We start from the raw sequence: 26746 nt of genomic DNA, 5'->3' as shown, positions 1-26746 counted from the left end.
TAGTACACGTCAGTACAAAACTTAGATATTAAAAAAAAGTTAGTAATAAAATAGACTCTATAAGCATCTTTCATAATTCCTTTTGTTGAATAGCGTTGAGTCGACCGCAGCTGTGTAGCGGGTCTCTCCAAATGGTGTTATTCCAGTGTGCCACTTTTACAAATGTGTAAAACACAAAATCGAAAAGGCCAGACAGGATAGTCATGGAAGAAGTGGCAATGGGTAATTCCGATGTTTGAGGAGCACTTCGATGTGCTTTTCTTCCTACATCACAAAAAGCAGGATTACAGTAATGAGATCGTTGGTGAAAGTTATCCAAGCTTAGCTGTCTTTTTAAATACACATTTTCAATTGGTCCAGGCAATATTTCATGCGCAGGGCTTCAACTTCATTTACCTTAATTTGCTGTATATAATCATAACAATCATAAACATGTGCGTGTGCGGGCACACACACACATACATCCATGAATTGCCGGGTGCAAAAATAAACAAAATTCTGTTGGTGTGTAAGCGAAACAAGTTGAGGATTTTTCATCGATAAAGTTGAACTTCTTAACCAAGCTGGAAATCAGGCAATTTCCCAAATGTGCCGCGGTTCATCGGTGCATCCTCATCGAACATATTTGCACGGAACACCGTTTCAACCAGTACCTGGGTCACTTAGAAACACAATCAAAACTTTAAACAGTGTCATTATTCCTAAACTTGGATGGACATACAAATGAAGTCATATAAGAAAATAGGCCTTTTATAAAAGTGCAAATACAAAGACGATGATTGAACAGCCAATTTACAGTGCAGTTTTTTTTTCAGTGTTTAAACGTGTTTAAAATGTATTCTTCTTCCCATGAGTGAATTAGCAAACACCTCGGGTTTTAAAATACAAGGAACCTCCGCATATTTGCAGTTTAAAGTTCAGAAATTCCCGTCATCGCTGGCTCGTCCCCAAGGCCCCCTGCCGGTGGGATGTATCCAGAACATCTCACCAAGGAGGTGTCCAGGAAGTATCCTAATCAACCCCCACCCCCCCGAAATTTCTGGCATCTTTATGTCAAGGAACTACGATGAAGTGAAACGAGGAATCTCATCTACACAAAAGTAGATTTGCCACCATTTTGGTGCCGAGGAACTATGTTGAGATGCGTCAAAGAGTTTCATTGAGGCGAATAGTCCAACGGGCAGCAATTCCTACAAATGACAGCAGTAACTCAACTCTGCATAGATTTCGTTTTAAGACACACACAGGTAAAAAGTAACAGTACTACTGTATCGACGGAGGAGCGACGACACTCCTTTCCAGCGACGCTTTCAGGGCGTGACATCTCAGCCAAGAAGTCGGAGGCTCCACACGTCATTGGGAGATGTCACAGAGGCACTGATGGAAAACAGAGCCCCGAATTACTTCACAAAACGCTCACTTGTCACACGAGCCATCCATGAAGACGGATAACGCGCAGTTCAAAGTGGCCTAAACACCATCAGAAGCAGAAATTATTGACATAAATGCCATTTTCAACCACGCGGGGGCGCCTGTAATTCCCAAAAGGGTTATCATGGTCTGGCAATTTTTCCATGATGGTTCATTTGGATCTTGTTTTGACTTTTGCTTTTTAAAGTCGCTTAGTTTTAATTATTATTTATAATTAAATGTACATAATAAAATATATTATAATTTAATTAGTTTTTTCTTTCAGCCTTTTATTTTTCAAATAGGTGTCATTGTCATTTTTATTTGTTTTAGTGTTTGTTTTATCGATTACAATATAGCGCAGTTGTCCAATGCAAGACAGGAAAAAAAACGCAGTTTTTTTTCAGTGTTTACGACAACTCCTAACCTTGATTTACAAACATCCAACGCGCACGGGAACGCTCCACGCTTACCCAGGGAGGTGGTACTGAACTGCGTCCTCTGCAGGGTGGCGAAGTCGGGCTTGTCCGAGAGCAGGCCGCGGCGCGAGGCCGCCACGTCGCCGTTCCTCTGCAGCGAGGCGCAGCCGCGAAAGCTCGCATCCATCTTTGTCTGAATGTTGCCGGAGCTGTGCGCGCGCTTGATGTCGACGCAGTCGGCACAGGCAGCGCGCCCGTTCCGCAGCCGGACCTGGCGCTCGTGCTTTGTGGCGGCGCTCAGGGTTCCGTTGGACAGGGACAGCTCGGTGAAATGGCCGCTCGCCGTCTTTCCCAAATGCGCGTATCCGTTCACGCGTCCTTCCCGATCCACCAGAGGCGATCTCGGGATGTCTTTGCGCGTGAAAGCGGGCTTGACAAAGGCCACGAGGCTCTCTTGGCTGCGACCCTCACGGCCCCTTTGGCCCTCTGCTTGAAATGGATCTCTGGGGGATCTGGTGCTCCCCCCGAAATGGACCTTGTTTTTTCTCAGCGTGGAATCTCGGCTCGGAGGTGCACTGTGGCTGCTGAGGTGCGCTCCTAACACGGCCACTCTCTGAAGTTGCACGTCCCAAGTCCTGCCGGGCTCCTGCCTCGCTCTCTTATTCGATGACCTCACCCTCAGGGAGCCATCCTCGCCGCCCTTGACAGCGCCGCCGAGGTGCCTCTCCATAGCGGGCCTGCTCTGTCCCTCGGGGATTTTGGGGGAGTAGCACGATTCCGCGCAGCTCAGGCTACTGCCGCTCGGCGAGCTGCACTCCTGTCCGCCGCCCTCGAAGGCTCCCCGCTGGGGATGCGCTTGCGGCGGGGTGGCCACCAGAGCTACAATCGGCTCTTTGGTACATCGAGGACGGCGGCCCGACTCCAGATATTCCACCAGCTCCCCGGACTGAGTCTCGACCGAGTGCTTCACGCGATCCTTGGCTCTGAAGGACCATCGCAGCGGCAGGACTTTGCCCAAAGACTCCCTGGCCTTCGTCGGAGATCTCATGCTGACGCTCCTTGCGTGGGTCCCGCGGGCAAACGCTTTGGACTCCGATTCACCTGTTGGAATAAAAAGAACCCGGACGCTATAGCACGGTGGTACTGTATTTTATCGCGAGGTTTTGTTTACAAAGGCAATTCCGCGTGTGACAATCACACTACAAGACGGAACGCCGTATACCGAAGTACTCACCCGCGTCCGCAGTTTTGCGGCGCTCTTCGAACACCGGCCGAGCGGTTGGATCCGGACGTTGCACGGGCGCCGGCGGCACCGAGCTACATGCCGCTGACACCGGGGCACCTCTGTCACTAGTCAGACGCACCAGCCAGTGGTCCGAAGTGTTTGAGCTGGTGGAACCTGCAAAGACCGAGAGAGAAGCTGTCAAGAAGAAGTGATTTATCCCACCGGGCATCCATCTTCTCATTTTTTTTAGGAGACTACTACACGAGGGGTCACAAACTTTTCGGAAACTGAAAGCTATACTTTTTGAAAATCAAATTGTCACCTTTTCTCTTAAAAAAAAACATCAATAACCTCCATTTCAGGTCAATTCAAAAGACAACGTGCTTTCATACAGTTCTGACCTTTGGAGGCAAGAGTCTATCATTCTGAAATATCGTTTCGATCCCCAGGCTGAACGCAAGCAAGCGAGAGAAAAATGTCGCGGTCCGACTAACCGGTGACCGAAGAACTCGCAGACCACGGCGGGATTGTTTTTCTTCTTTGATAGAAGAGGATATAGGCGCCTCGCGTGCACACGTCTCCCTCCGGAACTGCCTCGGCGTTGCTGTCGTCGTAGCTGTACCACTGAGCGTCCACAGAGTTTCGGCAAAAGGCTGCAAAACAAGACGTGCAAATGCGTCTTGGCAATCGTTGTCACACGTCGTCAAGAAATAATTCCTGCATTCACGATGAGGACGCTCGTTTTGCTGACCGACCTGTGTAATGGCCCCCGTGCATCCCCCCGTGATGGTTGCACACGGCGTAGAGATCGTAGAGGACGTCAGGGGGAGCCAGCTCGGGCCGGCTGGCTTGCTTCCAGCCCTGAGGTGGGCGGTGGTCGCGGTTCACCACGTGCGGCGTCATGTCCAGGTCCACCAGGGGGAAACGTACAAACGTGGTCAGCTTGTTTCTGCGCTCGCCCACTTGCCTGAAGCGCTTCAGGTGGAGGATGAGGATGTCCGGTAGCGTCCACAAGCTCATCTTCACCGTCCCCTGCTGCAGCTGCTTGCAGTGCGGGCACTTCCAGGCGTCGTCGGGGGCGAGCTGGAAGGCGTAAGACGGGACCCACGTCTCGCATTGTCCACTTGCTTCATTCGTTCGTTCCACGAGAATTTGATACGGGACGCTCCGACACTTCCGATCGATGTGATCAAATGCGCCGCTTCTGAATAAATGACCCACCTGCTCCTCTTTGGTGTAGAGCTGAAAACACTCATCCAAGGTGCAGCTGTACTGCTGGACATGCTGCTGCTGCTGATTCCTCACGCTGTCCGCATCCTTCACCACCTCCTCCTGAATGTTACCAAACAGGCTACAAGCCAGGATGCAAAGAGGATTTCAGTACAGTGAAGGGGTGGGAAAAAAAAATTGAGTTGAAGCAGAACCGTAATTATTCACCAGTCTTTGATTCTGTACTCCCATTCGATGATGAGCTTCACATGCGGCGGTCCTCCCGGGCTGCAGAGTTTCAAAGCTCTAAACAAAAGCACCAATTTCTTTAATGACTTCTTTCCAGTGTAACATCGATCCATTTACGATTGCGTTTGCCCTCCTTCGGGCCGGTGGGACTGGTCACCAGCCGATCGTAGGGTGCATATAAATAAATTATTTATATATAATTATATATAATTATATATATAAATGAAATGCGCATATAAATGAAATTAGCATTCACGCTGACGTTCACAACTGGGACCGGTTTTTGATCTTCAATGGGACTAAAATGCACATTTTTGGAACGCGGGAGGAAGCACTCAGAATCCATCCACTGTACTACAATAATAAAAAAAAAAAAAGTATTTTTTTTGTATGGGCGGCCCAGTAGTCCAGTGGTTAGCACGTCGGCTTCACAGTGCAGAGGTACCGGGTTCGATTCCAGCTCCGGCCTCCCTGTGTGGAGTTTGCATGTTCTCCCCGGGCCTGCGTGGGTTTTCTCCGGGTGCTCCGGTTTCCTCCCACATTCCAAAAACATGCGTGGCAGGCTGATTGAACACTCTAAATTGTCACTAGGTGAGCATGGTTGTTCGTCTCTGTGTGCCCCGCGATTGGCTGGCAACCGATTCAGGGTGTCCCCCACCTACTGCCCGAAGACAGCTGGGATAGGCTCCAGCACCCCCCGCGACCCTAATGAGGATCAAGCGGCTCGGAAGATGAATGAATGAATGAATTTTATTTTAAAAATGTGTTCAGCAGTGATTGTCCAATACAACATTCGCTCCACTAGATGTCAGCCTTTCCAGGGAGCAGAAAGATGAAGAACCTGCTCCCATTCAAATTGGGAGATGTTTGACCTTTACGACCTCTTGTACCCTTGTGAATGGTCATAAGACAAAAAAAATGGTTCAGGAAGTTACAAAACGCATATCTGTAAATATTATACGACTATATAGAACACTTCTGCTGGATGACGGAACAAACCAAACATAAAAGGATGATTCAGTGCATTTCTGTTCTTTCCAAGGAACAATTCAAAGTGTTTGCGCAATCGCATTGCACCGTATGGATTGAGGTTGATGAGATAAAACACTCATCCTCAACCAAACAAATAAATAACAGTCGTTTTATCTTGCCAGGTGACACCAAAACTATATATTCATGCAAATGGGACTATTTTGAGTGATTGCTTCGGGTGTGGCCCACAGCAGAAAACAGAATTCAGCAGGTAGCATAATTAGCACCCCAAGATTACACAGAAGAAACACTTTTTTTCACTGAATCATGGGACAAGGTTGGGTGCTTTCAGAGGGGGGGGGGGGGTAAAAAAAGTCGTCACTGCACACATTCTGTCCTCGTTTAAAATTCACACTCCTCACTGACCTGTCGACGGCAGGATGGTAGAGCGGCCGACCGTCCTGCGGGGACAAGTAGCTGTAAAATGACGAGCCTCCAACCACGCGGATGTTGAAGAGCACTCTGTTATTCTGCAAGGAGAACAAATCACGCGATCGCACCGTGTGAAGACCTCAAAGTTGGATTGCCGCAAGAGTCCACTCTGCATTTTGAGGTTGAAAAATATGCCACCCCATTGCTCAATTGCAGCTTTCATTTGCATGTTCTCGTGCCTGCGTGGCTTTTCTCCGGGTGTTCGGGTGTCCTCATTAAAGATTGATTAAAGAACAGATCGTGGTCACCGTTCACACACGTTTTAACGTAGCTCATGCGTGCGTTAACGAGGTGAGAACGATGTTCTCGTGCCTGCGTGGCTTTTCTCCGGGTGTTTGGGTGTCCTCATTAAAGATTGATTAAAGAACAAATTGTGGTCGCCGTTCACACACGTTTTAACGTAGCTCTTGCGTGTGTTAACGAGGTGACTTTGTTACAAACTCTTTTCAGAAGGGATTTTTCGAACAACAAGCAGAGTACAGCCCGGCGGGACGCTAACATATCGAGAAACGGTAAAAAAAAAACATCTTTGCAGTCTGAGTCTGAGGCCAAAGACGAGGACAAAAACGGGAGAAGCAATAAAAGCCCGATCTTCTACGTCTCCTTTGCCGCGTGCTTTTATTCCTGCGAGATTTGCTCAGACGGGAGGTGCTTTTGGGAATGAAGGAGCTTTGCAAAAAAATGAAGCAGATTTCCGCTCTTCCCATATGAAATGTGGCCGCTGTATGCGGGCTGATCTCTAACGCAAACACCCACGTAAGCAAAGCCGTTTCTGACGGAACAGCGCATTCCTGAGAGAGAGACGCTTGGATCAGAACCATTGCGGTGCCATGAGCAGATCTCGTCTCCCCCGCTGCCCCAAAATCAGCCGAGTAGCCCTCAACGGGACAAAGGGGCCATCTTGTGTGACCAAAATTAAAAGCTTCAATTTAGGACGAACCCTTTCGTGCGCCCCGTAACCTGCTAACACCGTAAGCTGTCACTAAGCTAGATGACAGCATCCCTCGATCCTTTTTCACAATCAACCAACACTCTCCTCGTTCTCATTGCAAAATCGACAGAATTTGGGCACATGAACATACTCCGTAAAAACGAAGAAGCAATTTGGATATAAAGTCCGCGTATGCGAGTGGGAGCTAATATGACAACATGTGAACATGCTGTGAAAAATACCGCAGCTGTCAGTGTGACTGCGGGAGGGAAAACCTGTGAAGATTCCGATCCGAGCCCCGATGGAAAATGGCCGCAGAGCGGCGGCCTCGCGCCATCCGAGTTTGTTTCGTCACAAGAGAGTCTGTTGAGCAAACCTCAGAAGCGATTGGCTTCAAAGCGCCAAAAGTCAACACGTCAGGTTTCAATGTGGGCACGGGGGCTTCGTTATCTTGCTTTTGTCGTTTTGCCGGCGTGAAGGAGCGCCGCTGTCATTTCTCACACTAAATGCTTTTTAACCGCTTTAACGCACACGTTCGCCGCTCCACTGAATATTGCAAGGCTCACATCTCTGCCAACAAAATGTCCTTCTTTTCACAGCTCGTAGCGAAAAGATCAATAACTTGGGCCGCCTGCGTGTTTTGTAACAGATTACATTGCCATTCGCGCTTTCGTCGGGACCTTGCCAACCTTTTCAAATCCTTTCTGGCGTATTCAGTCGCAGGGAAAAGGACTGCCTTTGAATTTCAATCGGTGCGCCGGCTAAAATTAGAAGCGGAAAAATCCACTTGACAGTGTCATTAATTGACACAAGCTGCTATTGATTTCCTTTCAGCGTAGAGCAAACATCTGCTCTTTCGGGGAGCCGGGCGGCTACCGAAAACCGGATGGCACTTGACGGTGTGCTTTGAATGCTCACCGCCGAGGTGGCGCGGAGAAAACCCGCACAAGCACGTTGAAAACATGCAAACTGCACACACGAATGCCGGAGCCCGGATTTGAACCCCCAACCTCACAACTGTGCTCGTAAACTTGAAATGATTTACTTCAAACTTCCTACAAAGGATCCTATTTTTTTGTGACGAGTTTTCCCGTACCTGTGCCGGCGCCCCGTTGATCATCAGGTAGTAAAGCTTGCTCAGAATGCTTTGCTGCAGCTGATCCCAGGAAATAGACCGATCCTCCCTCATTAAGAACGGAGGGCCGAACCTAAAACGACGACACGGGACAAAAACCTCGTCAAGTTGACATGAAACCTTGCGCGCTACCATGCAAAGAAAAGAAAAATTGGAGCTAGGTACACATTTTGGTGTCGTCAGCGAAGCGCGGTGAAGGACAAAACAGAATTAGCTGATGAGAAGTGGGGGGGGGGGGGGGTGAAACTTCACTCTAAAAGAACGGAACCCATGACACATTTATGATAACACACATTTAATTGATGGCAGTCCGCCATTGTCTGCTTGAGATTTATGAGCAGTCCCCGTAGGCGCGGACGGTGAAGAAAGAAAAATAAAAAGCGGGGCTCTGCAGTCAAGGACGAAGCGACGACGTCCTTGCGTTATTGCAACAGTGTCTGTTCACTCCCAAAGTCAATGTTCTGTTGGGAAGCCTTTGGATCAATCGTTTGTGCTACAATGGTGACATTCAAAAGAAGCCATCAATGCTTTTTTATTTTTAGGTTTCACACTCACCACTCCCAAACTTTTGCGCAGTTTGGACAGCAAACGCGCGCGCACACACACAGAGAGCAAGTCATTTCACATCGGAAGGACCTGCGCTTTGATCACAGAGAACCAGTTCGAGAACACGTGAGCGCAATGTCACCCTCTTGGCAGGGCAAAAGTCTCCCACTGTCATCTGATGAGTCCGACAGGCGGCGGGGCGCTTTGATCAATGACGGTAAGTCATTTTTCAAGGAGAAACCCACACGCGGGAGTCAGACTCTTCACGGGTGAGAGTGGCCTTTCTCACGGCCGCGTTGGCCGGCTCACCTTTATCGATCCGCCTCGATTGGGCCCGGCCAGATGTTGGATTCCTTCACTCATTTATTTTCAAACTCCTCTCGCGGGGAGATAGATGCGAGGCACTCCCCCCCCCCCCCCCCCTCCCGAGAGGTGAGATGACCTTGATGTGCTTCTGGCACAGAGTAGCGCTAAATATAAAATGACCGAGCATCCCACGGAGGAGGGAGAGCAACCCGGATGATAATAATACTCACTCAAGTAGATGAGTGCCGAGATTTTAAAGTGCTTCAACTCAAAAACTCTCATTCAGCGACTGACATGATTGAACATATGATTGTATTTATTATAATTTTTTTTGTATTATTTTTGGGGCATCACTTTCTCCTCATCTTAAATCGCACAAGAGAGCAAGTGGCGATTATGGGCAAAATGGAAGATGTTCATCACACAGACGAGGACGCGTGGAACTCGTGTCATCACCTAACAGTTTGCTGGCCTGCTCCTGCCGCGTTGCATACCAGCAGCAAAATCTTCAGCGGGACGCCCTGGTTGAGGAATTCTGAAGACAGCGCCCCGGACGCAGGTAATCGTTTAGCCTCGGGACCGGCGGTGTATGTCGAAGATGGCGGTAGACTGTGATGGGATCCTGAAGAGACACACAGGGAGAAACATTTGAAGAGCGCTCCATCTGGATGCCACGCAAAAAGAGATTTTCAGATTGCTTCTCGGCAAGGCGACCGATTGTAGGACTGATGTCGAAATGGAACACCCTGAAGCGGGAGCTTTCTGTTGAGGGGACTTATTCATGGAATGGATGGACTGACGGTGGTCTCAACTTCTTATCTCATGCAGCTTGCGACCCCCCCCTCCCCCCGCTTGTGTTTAGACGAACAAAGGAGGAGTGTGTTTATAACATCCCCGTGAAAATGCGACGGTGCATTTTTGTCACACAGTCGCCAGGCTCAGTGTTCGGCACGCCTACGAGCGTGACTGTGATCAATCGCGAGGCGAATTCTACTCAGACGACAAGCAATGGATTGGCCAAAGTTACCGCCCCCCCGCCCCCCACCATTCCTAAACCACAATGTTTTATTAAAGCCTGTTGCTCCCCCGACAAGGTGATTCATCACTGCCAGCGGCGGTGATGGGTGTGATCTTTGCAAAGCAGCAAACAACTGTGTTAGCACGAGCCGCCTCTGACGGCTATAATTGGGGTGTGCCGGGCGCATTAATCTGGATGCTGGCAAGAAGGGCAAGACCCATTCAAAACTCATCAAAGTCGACAAAATACGCCATCAAAAGCTTGAGCGTGAATAGACCGATTGCGATGCCGTGACCTCGGGAATTCAAATTGCGACGTGAACGCGCGGCTTTTAATTTGGTAACGTTGCTCTCATCGAGCTGGCGATAAAACTCACTTCCGATGGCGCGTGACAATTTTCTCAAAAAGTGACCTCTGACAGCTGCGGCTGCGGAGGTCACAAAAGCCCTTTTGAAAACATGTTGAGGAAAGACTAAAACGCTGAGGTCACCTCCTGGTCCGTCCCGCTGAGAGTTACACGGCGCTGCCGCCGCCGCCGCCGCCGCTAAGCAGAGCCAGCGCTCATCCTGCATTAAATCAAATCTTTTTACGGCTTGCTGTCAAACGCCGTACGCTTTTCCACACTCCTGTTTCTTGTCTCCTTTCGCTTCTCCCCTCTTATTTTCCCGCACAATTGTCTTTTGTGTGGTATCACGATTTATATGTTTTGACACCACGTCGACAAACACGCACCCCGGCGCCTGTTAAATTGCGGGTCTAATCGTGGGGGGGGGGGAATGTGTGGGAAATCCAATGTTTGTGACATTGTCGCCGCTCTGCACTCCCGTGCCTCTTTCAGCCGAGCGCCCACCAGGAAGAAGCAGACTAAACACGGTCAAACTATAATTAGAAGTGACTTTTCCTCAAGGATTCAGCTCTCCGCACACACACACACATGCTGCACACGCACTGTAAAGTGACGCGACACCGCACTACAGTATGAGGAACTGATACGAGAAGGGGAGGGGGGGGGGTCTATTCAAATGTTTGTGCTTATTCGTGCATTATGACTTGCGATCAAACCAGCATCTTAAAATACATGTGCGGCAGTTATAAATGGACCAGATTTTCAACCTGAAGTCCGCGCAGAGCCGCCTCGAATGTAGAGAGGCGGAGCCTGGAAGGCGTAGATGACGTCATTTTCCGCTATACTGGTTAGGTCGTCTTCATCAAAGAAGGAGCGCTGGAACCCGGTGGCGTAAACTTCAGTCAGGATCACCTATGGAGGGAAGGAGGTTTTTTTTTTGTTTGTTTTTTTTTTAAATCTGGTGGGCCCCCGCCTTGCAGCCTCCATATAGAAAATGAGTCTTCATGAATGAAGGCAAAAGTGCATTGTGCTGTAACACTTATTCGACTTCACGTTACTCCAGTCGGAACATCTCTTTCGCAGTGGTTTTACCTGATCCGGGGAAACGTCGCCCTCGTCAGCCACCATCCTCCTCAAGCAGGCGACAGAGCCGAACAGAGGCACGGCCAGACCGACTCGCAGGTACCTTTGTCCCTTTGTGCTGAACACCAGAGTGACACACACGGGCCTGCCGGAGAGAGCGACGCACGGTTAGGATGAGCGAGAGCCTCGCCTCGCCTCTCTTTGGTCACGTTCGGAGTTTGAGGCAGACTGAGCGATGGCCAGGAGGGGACAAAAGAAGACTTTCATGAATAAATCAATACATTTTAACATGAATAATGGATCATTAGGAGTTAAGTTTTATGACGGGCAAATAATGGAATCTATTGCATTTTTAAAAGCAGGCAGCCCTTGGCTCTGACCTCTCCAGAGGCAGCCGCCCCTTTTACGCAGATTTTCAAGCTGACAACATAGTGCGCCAGGTACTCCTCACCTCTCTTTGTAAAGTGCACCGGGCATCGATAAGCATTAAAATAGCGACACGGAATGCGTCTTTGCCTGGCCTTCAAATGCCCCCAAAGATAAAAAAAAAAATCAAGTGTGGTGAGATCTGGTAGGCCGCTCCTTAGGAGACCGATCCAATCCAAGCTTTTTCCCCCCACCAATCGATACCAACAGTAGGTAGCTCATTTGGACTTCAGGTCAAAACAGTGACGGCACCTCTGCACCAATGCAAGATAGATTAGCAACCAAACTGGATCAACAAAATGATTCATTATGCAAGGATTGCAATACCGTCGACAGAGGATCCAATGTTTGGGTTGTTCAGCACAGGGCACATTTGTTTGGAGGCAATCTGTGTGTTCCGAGTACATGGCTCAGCCAGTAAGAATATTTGCACACAAAGAAACAAAAAGAACCTCGACAACTGACTTGGTTTGACTCAGTAGACCCTTTTCAGTCAAGCCCAAAGAAATTACTGTTTGAAAATGCTTTCACAGAGAGGATCCACCAGTTTTGGAGAATAAATACCGGAACGTTTAGGATGCTCATTCGCCATGCTTAGAGTCCATTCCGCAAAATGACCCCAACCACCCCCCCAACATAAATATACACATCAAAGCAGATTGAAGGGTGATTCAAAGCGCTGAACGACATTGGCGTCAATCGCCTAAACCGCTGGTGGCGGCGGATTCACGGACAAACTGCTCATCTGGTGAAACCCTTGCGGTGCTCACCTGGTCTGGCGAAGAGGAATCGGCAGTGAGATGCAAAGGAAAGGGTCAAAGGTGTTGCTCTGTTTCAAACAATGGGGGCATGTCAGTGAAGATCTGGGGGAAAACAAAAGTGCACACTTATCAGTCTCCGGGACTTGCAAATTAATCTCACTGATTACGTCTGGCAGCAATGGAAAGGGCTTAATTACATCACATGAGAAGAAGAACACCCCCCCCCCATAAAAAAAATATATAAGAGATATATGCTCTTATCTGATTGAGAGGGCTAGAGGAGACGAGCTTTCCATCATGTTGCATCACTTTCAACAGTGCCAATAATGCCGTGTAATGCCACAGCGGGGTGCTTGCAAGGAAATGTTGAGAACTTCAAAAGGATGATGTCGTTCAAATGTACAATTGCCTTTTACGGTCAAAAATAGTCCAAAACATATTGGGTGGATATAGATAAGAGCCAGGATGGGAAAAAAATTGGGACTGAATAAAGCCCTATTGAAGCAAGCCCAGCTGACACTGGCTCACACTGGATCAGTCCCTCTTGGCAGAGCGGAATGGCTGCCCTACGGATGTCTGAACCTCGCCAGGAAACAGCGAGGGGCCGTTGCGCTCCGCGCATGCAAATCACACTCAAGCCGCTCTCAAACATAAAGACGTGCCGCGCGCTGCTCGAAAAGACTTGAAAAGTGAAAAGCCAAAATGGGACAGGTCATGTTCCGGTGACGGACTAATGGAGTAAGCGTGTAAAAGGACCGAGGATGTATAAAACACACCTGACTAAAAAGCGCAGCGGCTAAATTTAGACTATTTTTGCACACCCGTTAGCTGCTTGGGATTAATAGCCACCGGTCTTCACGTTATGACACAGGGGTCGTTGAAAATAAAGACATAGGAGGCATTGCATCCAAATATGGCCGCCGTCATTCACTGAAGGATGTTACAATACGCCGGCAAGGTCATGCTGCGGTCTATCAATTCTTGGCGTTGCGTTGCGTCAGGCCCCCCCACGGAGAAGTGTTCCCAGGGCTCACGGGAGCGCTGAGGCCTCAGGACTTCAGAGGAAACCAGAGTGAGGGGAGTTGAGAAATATTCACCTCATCCAAGAGCCTTCAGGGCATTTGTCGCAGAGGCATGCGCGCCCGCTTTCACGCGGTCAAAATGACCCCGACCGGCCCGTTCGTTGGGTTCGCGTCCACGTGAATGCGAGTCAAGCCAACTCCTTTGCATTAGTTTGCATCCTGATGTTACGAAAATTGCAAAGTCAAATATTTCACGCCTTTGAGGAGAGTAATTACGAGGACGCGCATTATCGTCAGTCACACCGAGTTGACAATGTGGCGAGGAACTGGCAGCTCAGCACTTGGAAACAAGATTAGAGCAAGTTCACTCGGGGGGGAGGGGGGGGGGCGCCTTTTAAAAAGTACATGAAACATTCTGATGTGCTGTTCGTAATTTTCCTCGAGAGTACATCCATTGGTTTTATTGTGTTGCATCGCTATCAGCCCCCCCCCCTTCCCCCCATGGTGTAAATGAAGGATCCGTACTTAAGTGGGCTCTCCGTAGTGCAACGGAAAGTAGTCCAAGAAGGTCAGCATTGTCACAATATTGCTAAGAAACTCCAAATTGTTACAGAATTGCGGGAGAGGGCGGAAGGTGACTTTTTGATCAAGGTTGTTGAGGAATGAACGAGGTTGTAAAACCTTGACAATTAAGTGTTCCTGTTGACAATCTTGATTAGGGCTGACGATGAATCACTTTTTTTTTTTTTTAATCGACATCGCAACGTAGTAAATTTCAAATGGCCAGGATTAAAAGAAGCATGATGACTCACTTGTACTGCGCCTGAAAATGTTCCTGGACAAAACTATGTTGCTGCTGGCAACGGGGCGGGTCAGGATGCGGCAGGTTTTCATCTTCGTCGGGATCCTGCAGCAAATAAAGAGCGACATGCCTTCAGTAATCCACAAAAACGCGAGATGCCATCCACCTATAAAAGAAAATAAGGCAATTTGTGGAAAGCACCGAGTGGAACGAACACCCCGCGCCCCCGGGAGGGCAACGAGGGAGGAAGAGATAAATGACAGAGGAACATATTTATCAACACCGGCGGAATTTTCTCATGTAATCAGAGAAGACTAAGGTATGCCCCACACACACGCGTCAAATTTGCGAACAAATTCCGGTCGTCTTTGGGAAAAGTCTGTCAGCACGGGACCGACTTCCGCACACGGCCAGCAAGTGAGCATTCCAAAGGGTACTAAACTCCTCTTAGCCAACGTTTATTTCGGACCCTGAACAGAAAGGTGCTTTGGAAAAGCAGTTTTTGCCGGCATTGCGCTTGCTGCGGCGCCTGCATTTGGGTCCAGCTTCCTCTAACGCAACAATATCATTTCCATCACACACATCAGCATTCACAGCCCCCGCAACCCCCCTCAAAAAATGTCCATTTTACAAATGGATCTGTGCAGGAAAGTCTTGATGGAAAGTGCCATACTTGAGAATGCATAAAGTCATTTGGTATCATAATTTTATAGACTGAATCTGTGCTTTTACACCAAAGCAGAATTCGGTAGTCCTCTCGGCCTTGTCTGTTTATATCGCCGCTATTTTTAACATTTCCCGGTCCCGCACAAACTGACCCCGGCTTCTCAATCGCCGGCTCTCGCTTCATTCACAGGTTTTCGGACGGCAAGGCGATTCTTTCAAGCGTGTTCGAGTGAAAGCAAGATTGAAACGTGACCTTCTGACTGCAGTGTGCTTCTTCAAGCGTGCACAATAAGAGAAGAAAACCTTTATTTGTCGCACAATGGACTAATTCCCATAATGGCACACCGCTTACTTTGTTCTCTTTATCCCCCCACTCCCCCCAAAGCTCCTTTTGGTCAGATTCTGACCCAAAATGTCAAGAAGCACACCGATATTGAGTGATCCAATGTCCTCTTATGTTTGCGCTGACATGAGAGAAATCAAAAGGTCAGCCATTCTCTATTTGACATACAGTACGTACTCCATGCACTCCGCCCCAGCTATTTCCCCTCCCACGTAAGTCCCGTTGGCGTTATCTGTGCGGCGATAACAAAGGAACATTCAGACCAATGCGTGCAGACAGATACAGTCGGGCTTATCGCTTCTCAGCCGGCGCTTCCCTGGAAATAGACTGCGAGGTGTCACTTGTGTGTTAACAGCAGCCGTGGCGTGTGACCGCAGAACAGGTTACGTCTGCGCCGACGTAATTGCTGATGAGCGCACACTCATCTAAATGATGACGGACAGATCGGGTCAAAGCACAAGAAATGCTGAAGTGCTAAATGGTGAGGGATTACACGACGAGCAAAATAAAAGCAAACTAATTATAAGTCATCAAACGGGCGTGGCTAGCTGTTGAGACGGTCCTCGGGTGGGATCGAAAAGAGGCTTTGCAGGTGCGCCTTGAACAAACTGCATCTTGGTTCAGAATAGTGAGCAATAATAAGCACCGAAATGTGCAGTTGCTCATCTTCATAAAATGTTCAACCAAAGAATTGTCGGATTTTGCTTCATCTGTAATCCTCAGTGCTGCAATGGGCCTCGTGCGAGCGCCTTGAGGTGTTGGGAGGGGAAATAAAATCCTTCATCTTGGCATCTGGCGTGCTGTAATTGATTTGTGGGATTTAGATAAATGACAAAGATATCGCGTAACAGAGTGGTGACTTGGAGTCGGGTTGCCTGCCTCAGCCACTTGGTACCGACAGCTGCCATCGATTGAATACTTTATAGAGAGGTGTATGCCTGTAAATTAAACGATGATTTTTTTTTCCCTTTGGCTTTACTCCAACATTATAAAAAGGATAAACTGCTGCCTTGCATCATGTCTCACCAGAGGAGAGTGGGTTTTTTTTTCTGTGCCGCTTATTCAAGTCCCTGTCAAGTAAATATAAAAATGCCTTGTAAATTTGACACTCCAGAGTCAAATACTGTACGCTACTTGGAATAAAAAAAATCTTTTACACCTGCAATAAAAGTTTTATGATGGTGACCGTTTAGCTATGAAAATGTTTCGGTTTCTCTTTTTTTTTTTTTTCGACAGGAAAAAAAATGAATAAAAACACCTTTTAAAATATGAACCTTTCTCTGGTCAACCGCCATCCCAAAATGGGATCTGTTATCGTTTTCTCAAGAAAGAACATAGAAAACTGAATGGCGGATGCGCTGTGGAGCTTTTGTGTTAGTTCCAAAATGTCAAGGGGGGGGGGGGGGGGGGGGTAATACAGTAATGCACAAATGCGCTGGAATCCACCAAGGGGGAGATCGATGTTATTAATAGACTATTTGTCAGTCTTGACTCAGTATTGCGTTCCGTCATTAGCCATTTAAACAGGAAGGATGCCGAGTGACGCAGCTCACTCCCACTGCCGTGAAATGTGAAACTCGTGGGCATTCGTCTTTCAACATCAGAGCCTAAAATCGCACAAATTATCAGTGCACTCTGTCCCACCCTGGATCTTGTCAATAATTCACCTCCCAGAGTAGATCCACTTGTGAAAAAAAAAAAAAACAGAAAGTGTAGCCCGCGCCCAATCTTAGCGGAGCACGTTATCGTATCCTGATGGCCTTTCATGGGTGGGCTTAGATTGTAAAAGGGGGTGTGGGAGGGGGGTGCTCGCGAGTGTTCCCAGTAATGGCATTGATGTGAATAATTCAAACTGATGGTGGAAACAGAGATAGATACGTGATGTGGTCGAGAAAGCTCGATCGTGGAGTGATTGCGAATGAGAGCCAGCGGCAACAGAAAACTCCGGGTGATCATCGCGGCCGATTACGTGCTTGTTATGTCGGCCAACATACTCTGTGCAGTATGTATCGATAGGCTTGAATGAGGCGTAGAGCTATCGTAACAGGAGAGATAAATGATGACAGACTATAGTGCCTATAGTGGTGGAGAAAATTCTCAGAAAGCCGGGGAAGGATGAGACAAACTTTAAAAAGAAATCCGTAATGTGCTTTTTTTTTTTTAAGTGGTAAAAACAATATATTTATGGTGGCTGGAAGACCTTCTCTCCTTGGAGCTGTTATCTGTCTGGGTGGAAATAACTCAACAGAAAAACTAAGCACCATCTTAAATCTGTCGCCAAATTTCTCCGGGCTTTCAATTCCATTTCCTATTCTTAGAAACGCCCTGCATTTACTTTTCATGGTGGGTGGTAGCCATTTTGACTCACTCCCTTACTTTCTCTCCGACTTAAATAAACAAAGAAATGTTTGCAAGCACACTCAACGGAATCGACTCAAATGTATTGTCAGGTATCCATTAAGGTTTTTCTGGACATTTTTGTATTTGTGTGGCTTGATTTGCCTTGCAAACGAACAATAGCATTGACGAGATTACAGCGGTTAATCTCAGTTCTAATTTCCTGGTTGGCACCGTGACATCCGTTCTGATCGGCCTCGGCAAAGATGGCAGATCTTTCCGGGTTCGTCGTTGGGACGGATGGCGATTCGCTTTGCATGGCGAGTCGAGCGCTAACGTGGACTTTGGACCCTGCTTTACCGCGTACGGTGAGAATGACAAATATCCGCAGGGATTCTCTGCGGGCAAGCATCCACGATGAGGAAATTACAACTCCCCGCTGCCTCTTATTCTGCGTATTGTGCCCTCCTGGTGCTAAACTAAAACAACATCTCAAATATTTCCCAAAGTGATCGCAAAGTCGAGTCTTTCCAAGCCATCACTTCAAAACGGCCTTCTCGAGTATTACGGCTCACCTGAGCGCACGGCAAACGGATCGTGATGATTTCAATCCACAATTTAAGGACACGCAATCCCATTTGTCACAATTTAAAACATTTTGCGGGCGTCTTAATAACAAGCGAAAAGTCACCAAAAGATGAGCATCATTTGACATTTTCACTCACGGAGACAGCACTTCCAATCACCAATCACACTTGAGCATGCGTCTGCACATCCGTGGATAGTGATCGCGCGGCGGACACAAATTAAGCATGACGACGCGCCGCTTGGAAAATGGCAGCTCTTTTCTTGACCTCGTCGGTTCGGCACGAACAGATTTTATTCGTGCTCTACAACTGGAGCGATAGAATGGCTGATATCAAGAGGCTTGCGTTTAAACACGGGCATCCGTTCAGTAAGCTAGCTAACAGCAAACACGAGGGCCATATGCATCTGCCTCTCAAATGCATCCCTTCCTTGTTTCTATGGAAATATCCGGAGAGCCTCCAACTGCACAGTGAGCAGAGCAGACTTGCGCCACATTGAAATTGGAATGAGAGCGCCAAAGGCGCCGTTTGCTGGTGAATACGAGGCTCTCTCCACCTTTAGAAGACTCTTGCTGCCCACCGGGAGAGCCGCAGAAAGAATCATTTGGAATGAGAAGTTGGTCTCGTAAACAGATGAGCTTTGCCGTTCCTCTCCTTCCTCCGCGGCTGATCGCGAGCGGCGTTGTGACATCGACGACAGTCGCCTCAGTCGTCGCGGTTTGCGCCAGCAGCTAATAAGACTTTGCTAAGATGAATAGATTTCATCAAGGATTCAATGACTAAATCAGATTGATTCTTTGCAACACTCGTCTCGTGTATTTTCACACTTATTGCCAGATTGATCATTTGTTATTGAAGAAAAAAAAAAACTCTTCACAAGCAAATTGTAGCGCGTTGAAACCGGGCTTCACCTCCCCGCTTTGCTTGCCAAAACGCTAAATCATAACCGACAGTCCGCCCGTTTGCAGGCAATTGAATTGACACGTGCTGGAGAAAGCTTCCACTCAGCAAATCTCAATCACATTAATTGATTGGTCGTACCGGCGTCCAATTAGATATGAAGTAGAGAATAGTTTATGTGCAAGGGAACTTTTTGTTATTCAATAAAAAGCCAGTTTCTCCGCGTATAGCAGGCTTACACGTGTGATAGACTGGCTTAAAAAAAAGTCTCTCGCATTCTTCAAGAAGAATTCATCAAGGATTAACAATTAAGAGAACAAGCGGAAACCACTTGAAGCACAAATTGAAACCACCAACGTTTGCGTGGGGTTAAATAAAATTCAGTAAAAATCGCTCGCCGGCCCGCTCCGCTACGGCACCGGCGGGGTTTCATTACCATGACTACCGCAGGCGGCGCGAGAGCACTCTCAGTCAGTTCTGGATGCAGCACATTTTGAAAGAAGAACCTCCTTAAGTCCTTGACGATACTTTGAATCGCAAAATGGTCATTTTCATATCGACGCAGAAATTCGCGAAAGAGATCTTTTTAAATTGGAGGCTATAAGTTTGTTATGGACAAAAGATGAATCGTTGTGACATCGACATTCTTGCTTATTTGTGGCCCTGTTGACCAACATGCCCCCCCCCGTCCCCCCGACACCAAAAGAAGTGCCGTCGCTTAGCCAGGCACGTACATTCATGTGAAAACGGACACATTCTACACGTACAACATCCAAAAAATGTCAAGTCGAATCGAAGAAGTCATTCCTCTGATCTCACCCGCTGTCACCACCGCTTACTGCTCTGCCTCCCATTCCACTTTTGCACTGAACTCAGCCCGTACACCCCCCGCACCCCCCCCACACCACCACCTCTCCGCAAACTAGGTCTGCACAACAAGTGTCCCTTTCTTCCTCTAACTTACAAAGAGCCCCAGTCAGAGAGAAAGCAAGCTCGAGAGCGCAAACGCATCGTCCTCGCTCTCGTTTCCAGAGCGATCAACGATCAACAAATCAAGGGCGGCGAATGCCGGAGTGAAAGCCGTGGCGGCGATTCGGCAGCCAACGTGATTTAAGTGCGCCGTTTCAACTTTGCTTCCGCGCGTGTGCACGACCAAGGATTGCGACGTGCCAGCCTGCAAATACAAATTCATCTCAGAAATACTGAAATGCGGGAAGGCCGATGGCCGTTTCCACTTTGGACTCTGGCGCCGAGTAGAAAAGGCAACGCGCGCTTCGGAAGAATGAGAGCAGGTCAACGGGAGGATGAATCAGCAGCATTAGAAGCGGAGCCGGTGGAAACGTGCACCGACTGGTGAAAGGGGCTCGCGCCTCCCCATCGGCCTGACGACCCCCCCCCCCCATAACCCCATATGACCACCAGACATCTCATGCGCGAGAAGACCTACGGATTTTTAAGCGTCGGCGAATGACGGTTCGTACGCTGAGACGTGAGCTCATGGTCACGTGACCCGAGTGAGAGAGGTGAGCGAGCGTGAGCGAGATGCCGGCCCTCATCCGGGCCCCTCACAAAGCTCCTTTTGTGCCAAAGTGATAGCGGATCGGATCGCCTAGCGCGGCCTCGCTGCGCATTCTTCGCAAGGTACAACGGGTGAGCTTGGAAGCGCAAGTTCATACGATGAAGGAGAGACTATGATTCGTCGGGGGAGATCAACTTGACGGCACAAAGTGACGTCGCCCCCCGTGACGACTATTGGACCACGTGTTTTCTTTCTGACAGCAACGAAATTCATGACAACCTGCACACCGACTGATGGCAAAGTGCCCGGACTAATAAAAGAGACCAGCAGAGATTTTCCGCTTTGAGCGACGGGGGCTACTGTCCCTCGCATATGCGGCATTTCGATCACAGCCCCATCTGGACTCTTCTTTCCGTCCGCCTTTGTTTTGCTTGTGTTGTCAGGCAGATTCATCGATACGAAACAACAACGGTAGCAGGAATGACTCAAAGACAAACATTTACTCACATAATCAGAACCCTCCTGTCACTTTGATCAAATCTAAATCTAAAACTAAAAAGCTGAAACTGAAAGTCGACGTCTGTTCTGCCGTTTCCACAGAGGGAAAGTCTATCGTTTCCCCTTCGGGAGATGACGAGTTATCCACACACGAGCTTGCGCCATTTCTCTTGAATAACGACGGCGTAGCCTTGAGAGGACATCCCGACGTACTGTAGATATCTCCACACCCCACGGTGACAAAATAACGGAATAAATCACGACACCGTGCCTCGGGAAGGAGTTCCGCTCGATAGAATGAGTATATGTTTTCCCATCAATCACCAACAGCAAGTGTAGCTCGCTCGTCTCATAAATGATGCCGATGGTTATCATCACCTGCATACGACTACACGCGATGAGGCGTGTCGATTATCAACAAATCAAAACAGGGGGCTTCCAAACTTTTTTCCTCAATCATGCAATTATGATCTCGGTTCATCATTCATGGGATACGTCGACACGTCAGACGGCAGAAAAGTGGAGCAAAACATTTTAGCTTCCGAGGACTGATCTTAATTGACGATGCATTACAAAGCTCTTACCCGTTCGCAAGCTTTGGTTGTATTATTGTTGTTGTGCGAGGCCAGATTGATGTCTTCGTGGACGCGATCCAGCAGCCACAGAAGGAACTCCAGGGCGTCGTGTTGGGAGTTACCACGGAACTGCGATCCAAACTTGGACACGATAGCCTGCAGAGAGAAATTACAAAACAACATTCTGGCAGCGCAATCGCCCGATTTTATTTTTTTTCCAAGTCATTGATCATGAGCAAAAATACTTTTGATGTATTGTATACCAGTGGGGTCATCCAAAGTCTTCACAAATGTGACCTTTTGCAATTTTTGCTGTTTCAATTGTGTGCTTAAAGAACTTTTTAAAAAGTTTCTTAAACATGCCATGCTTGAAGTTTTAAAAATATATATATATATGTTATATTTTATCTGGAACATAAGCACGGCATTTGGTATTTGGGTGCCAGCTGAATCTATAGCTCCAAACTCAATTAAGCAGGAATGAAAAATGCGAATTATTGGCCGGCAGCCTCGAAAAACACAAACACAGATGAGAGATTATAGAAGAAGGGGCAACAGACGCTAATCTTTGCTTCCTAATCCCATCATATATTGCACATGCGCCTCTTCCAGCTCAAATGACACCGCAGCATCCTTATACTAAATACACTGCAAGGCCTGACCACATTACTTTCAAAATTGTCATTTTCATTCTGCGAAATGAGAACAATATACTGTCATACTCTGCGATTTTGGTTGTTGAAAGTGAATCGGATTCATGCAGGGGGTCCTCAATGTTCTGGAAAATATCATCAGGATGAGGCGCGGAACATCATCACGTCAGCTGGAGCATTGTAATTCCGATTTAAATATTTGCTTACCAACTTACCGTCAAATGAAATAAAGAGGATACCAGAAGCTATACTTTGGTTTTAAGCTTTACTTTAGCAAGACTTTTTTTTTTTCCAACTTCAATTTTTGTTTGACTTTTGCGACATTATTTTTACGTTTGTTGAACACCAAATTGGACCGCATGTCGGGGTGTTGCATGTTTCAGTGTAAGCAACAACAGTTCAACCTGTTCATGTTGACCCAGCTTGCATGTTTACCTGCACTCCATCGTTTCTCAGGCATGTCATGTTATGGGAACTGATAAACTGTCTGCCGAGTAACTGTTTGACTTTCAGGCTTTGTCCCCTGCCCAGGCCCCTCTGCGCAAACAGAGGGGGGAGGGTTCAAGACTCGGAGTATACACAAGAACTGTCCACATCAAAAGCTCAATTGTGCAGCCGCCGCAGCAGGTAGAAGACACTCGAGTTCGACACGCCTGGACACCGCTGAATCGCGAGAAACTAGATAACTACAGCGTTCGTAAACAAATGAATACGTCCTCCCACTTTTATTAGTTCACAAACCAGGTGGTAGTGGAATGTGGCAGAGCTCCAAGCATTCAGCAGGACTTTTCAGGGTTTTTTTGTTTTCCTCCTGACCGAGACGCGCAGCCAAATGACCCATTTCATTCATTCAACTTTCTTTGAAGAACTTTTTCTTTCCAACAAACGGGGACACATTTACATTTGGTGTCGTCGCGTTCGTGAACAGCATGAGCAGTACCACACAAAACGAGGGTTCAAGGGCAATGGAAAATAACTTTTTGGAAGGGTTTACAAATCAAAACGACGCCGCCGTTAAGATTATTAGGCTATAAATAGCGGCGAGAATGATTTCTTGCGGATGCAACTCCTTTCCAACGGCCCCTGAAGATGTCAGCCTTCCAGAAATAGCGCCGACTCCAAATGTTCTTTCAGGTGTTCCTGAAGCCGCGGGCCATGTTTACCGCTAGCCAATAACAAAGCTCTTCGGTTCTTTTATAATGCCCCCCTGGCAAGCCGCTTTGCTATTACTCAACGGGCAATTTCAGACGCGCTTGGCGGCATAATCTCGAGACTTTGTACAGGGGATGTGTGCGTTTGTTTAGGCAGGAAAGAACGAATCATGTATACATAAAAAAAAAAACCAACATCTTCTTGAAAGTTGTTTTGAATTGATGCGATTGAGAAATGAAAAATGCAGTATGGGGACTTAAACGATTTGGGCCGACGATCCCAAAATATTTGGGGGGGGAATAGACCAACTGACAGCGTTACGTGGGAGTCAATCAATCAATCAATCAATCAATGACTGTGAACAGTCCGTCTCTGTAACATGCTACAAAACGGATGGCGTTTCGGGCCCATGCATGATAGCTTGGCCTTCCTCACTCCGATATATTCAAGTGTGAGGGAAGTCATGGGTATCAATCAAGCCTAACATGTTCCGGTAAACATACTGTAACGTGCGTCGACTTATCATTTCCAACAGAGTCATTAGCATTTCCGAGAATAGATCCATTGTGGCGTTTCTTTGCTCACTCGCCCATATTATCTACTTTTTGCCTTGGCTCACAGGAATCCAGCACAAAGAACTGCAGGCAGATAAAGGACACTTCCCAACACCCCCCCCCCCCCCCTGCTATGTTAAGCATGGCCAGTGAACGGAGGAGCCTGAGGATCTTTCTCATAGGATTCTGTCACAGCCCCTGATCATCACAAGTCAACCCTTTCCTAAGCTTACCTGCACCTTTTATGTCTTTATTTGCAGACCAGACTATTGTTAGTACAATGCTGAGATGTTATGGAGGGGGGGGGGGGGGCTTGAACGGAGCACCAGATGACCCCCGGGGGCTCCAGTGACACTAAACAGAAGCCTTCTTATCAGCTCGCAGAACAACACCGAGGTCGTGCGGTTTGTGATTTTGTGTGCTCAAAGGTAAGTCGGAATTTATGACAAAAAAGAAGCACGCTGTCGGGAATTGTGGGCCAACGAGAGACCATTTCTGTCCTTCCAGGTACCGTCTATCCTTATGTTGGTTTATTAAGGGTGTACAAAACACGGACCAAATAAAACTCATTTTTTGCTGTTGTTGTTGAATACAATATTGTCAAAACAATCCCTTTAGTTATCCGCACACGTTCTTCAGTACGGGAGTATGTCCTTCTTTCTCGGTCATGACCAACTATTGCTAACAGCTATATCACAGGAGTGTGCAGTGAGAGGGCTTCAGATGTACGAGAAGTTGTCCTTAAATTGGAAAACAATGTATATTTGTTCATCCATCTATGCCAGCGCCATGTAATGACGGGCGGAACAGTTTAATACATCAAAAATGCCGTACAGTCTTCCACTGCATGCCGATTAACAAGCGTGTCCACTTTTCGTGACATTGTTTGATGGCATGCTGTGAGATTTTTCTTGGTTGAGTCTTGGCTCAATAAAGGTTGAAAAATCACTGCAATGTTGTTTCCCAACTTTATTGAGCCAAAAGGACACAATCTACCTCCATCAAACCATAAAATGTCACAAAATGTGTTAACTCAATTCAACTTTATTGATGCGGCGCTTTCACAACAGCCACAGATGGGCCACGGCGCTTTATAGAACACGGTAGCGATACTCCAATCACAGCTTCAAATCAAAAATATCCTTCTCCATTCCGACATGCTCTTTCTTGGAAGTAGTTACAGTTCAAAGAGGAAAGGTTTGAAGTGACCTTTCACCAAGTGGACTCGTAGATGAGGGGACACATTATTTGTGGTCAATAAAGTATTTCCAGAACACTAAAGTGAAATTGGATCATTTTGACGGTTGCCACGAAGCATTGCTTTGTACCGCAAGGATGCAGAACGTGTACCGGTACCTTGAAGTCGACAGACAGCTGCGGGGTGTATTCCAAAGTCCACAGAGCCCGAACGAGCGAGGCCAAGTGCTCCGTGACCTCTCCGTTAGCGACGCGAGTCTCCGCGCTCCTGGCGGTCCCATCGACCGCGGTGTCACTCAGGTCCAACTTGTACCTCTCCAGTCCCAAGTACTCGGCCAGCAGGTCGGTATTGCTCAGGCACTGGACCACGGCGTTCATGAAGCACGTGTTGCCGTGGTTTTTCAAGCCCAGGACGCCCGGCGTTTTGTCCCCGTACTGGTAAAGTAGTTTGTCCCTGCCAAGAGGAGGGTTCTTGGCCAGCCGAGGCACCTGCACATCCTCTTTGACAATCCCCGAGCTGGCGCCGAGGGTGCAAGGTGTGCCGTTCCCAAAGCCTCCATCGTCGTCCTCCGCGTCCCGCGCGTCCGCAAAGTGGGTGAAAGTGCCCAGAGTTTTGATGATTAATCTGTTCATAAAACTCCCCACGGACTTGAGTGATTTTTTCCGTAAAAGCCTGACGGATTTCGGTTTCTTCTCTTTCCGCTTGTCCTCCTTCGACGAGGGCATTTCCCGCTTCTCGTCCATGGCGGCGCCTACACTGCTCCCCCTTGGGTCCGGTCTCGCACTCTTCATCATTGTCTCGTCGATAGCGTCGCCCGCGTGCCGCTTCTTCTCCGCCAGCCCCCCCTTCCCACGAAGCACATGGAAGCGCGCCCGGAGGTGACACCGTCGCCATCACAGCGGCACCCTGTTCTCCTCGTCCGCCCACCCGGCACGACACCTTCCACGTCCATCCCGGCGCCGAACTGAACCGAAGGCGTTCTTTTATCACGTGGAGCGCGACAGGAGCCCTCTCAACGGCTTCGACCCCCCCTTTTCCAGCCTCGTTCCACTTCGCCGGGGAAAGGCTTGTGATTGTGGGACGGCGTGCCTCCTCCTCCTACCCCCCCCCCCCCCCCACACACACACACACACACGGAGCGCATACACCCACTTGACAATTCATTAGACTCGGAAGTACAGTCCGTCTATAGAATGTGCTCAATGTCAAGAATTCTATCGCGTGTCGGCAATTCATTGGCTCTCAACCGTTTTACACCAAATATCACTTTTGAAAAAATACTTTACACGATGTGCCACCATCGTGGCCAACATTTCAATACAGTCATGTAGTAGGCCTAAGTCTTCGTTAAAAAAAAATGAGACAGTGACTAAGTTTACATGCAGTCGATAACCCTTTAAAAAGTTGAATAT

General features: G+C 48.0%; 1 protein-coding gene across 1 annotated transcript; it reads right to left on the bottom strand.

The window, feature by feature from the left end:
- Nucleotides 1-526: 526 nt before the first annotated feature.
- Nucleotides 527-26398, bottom strand: usp43b (ubiquitin specific peptidase 43b). The gene is made up of 16 exons (XM_052048210.1): nt 25493-26398; nt 21787-21933; nt 14363-14457; nt 12538-12630; nt 11351-11486; nt 11026-11170; nt 9351-9516; nt 8004-8115; nt 5911-6014; nt 4492-4569; nt 4276-4405; nt 3810-4137; nt 3549-3707; nt 3064-3228; nt 1884-2930; nt 527-1377 (listed from the first exon to the last, which is right to left on the bottom strand). The coding sequence occupies exons 1-16, from the start codon at nt 26126-26128 to the stop codon at nt 1367-1369; spliced, it is 3552 nt and encodes a 1183-aa protein (XP_051904170.1). The 5' UTR covers nt 26129-26398; the 3' UTR covers nt 527-1366.
- Between the last annotated feature and the right edge of the window lie 348 nt (nt 26399-26746).

Source organism: Hippocampus zosterae, chromosome 17 (assembly GCF_025434085.1).
Source record: "Hippocampus zosterae strain Florida chromosome 17, ASM2543408v3, whole genome shotgun sequence".
Lineage (NCBI taxonomy): Eukaryota > Metazoa > Chordata > Actinopteri > Syngnathiformes > Syngnathidae > Hippocampus > Hippocampus zosterae.
Note: the sequence above shows the minus strand (reverse complement) of the source record. Positions and strands in the feature narration are given on the sequence as shown.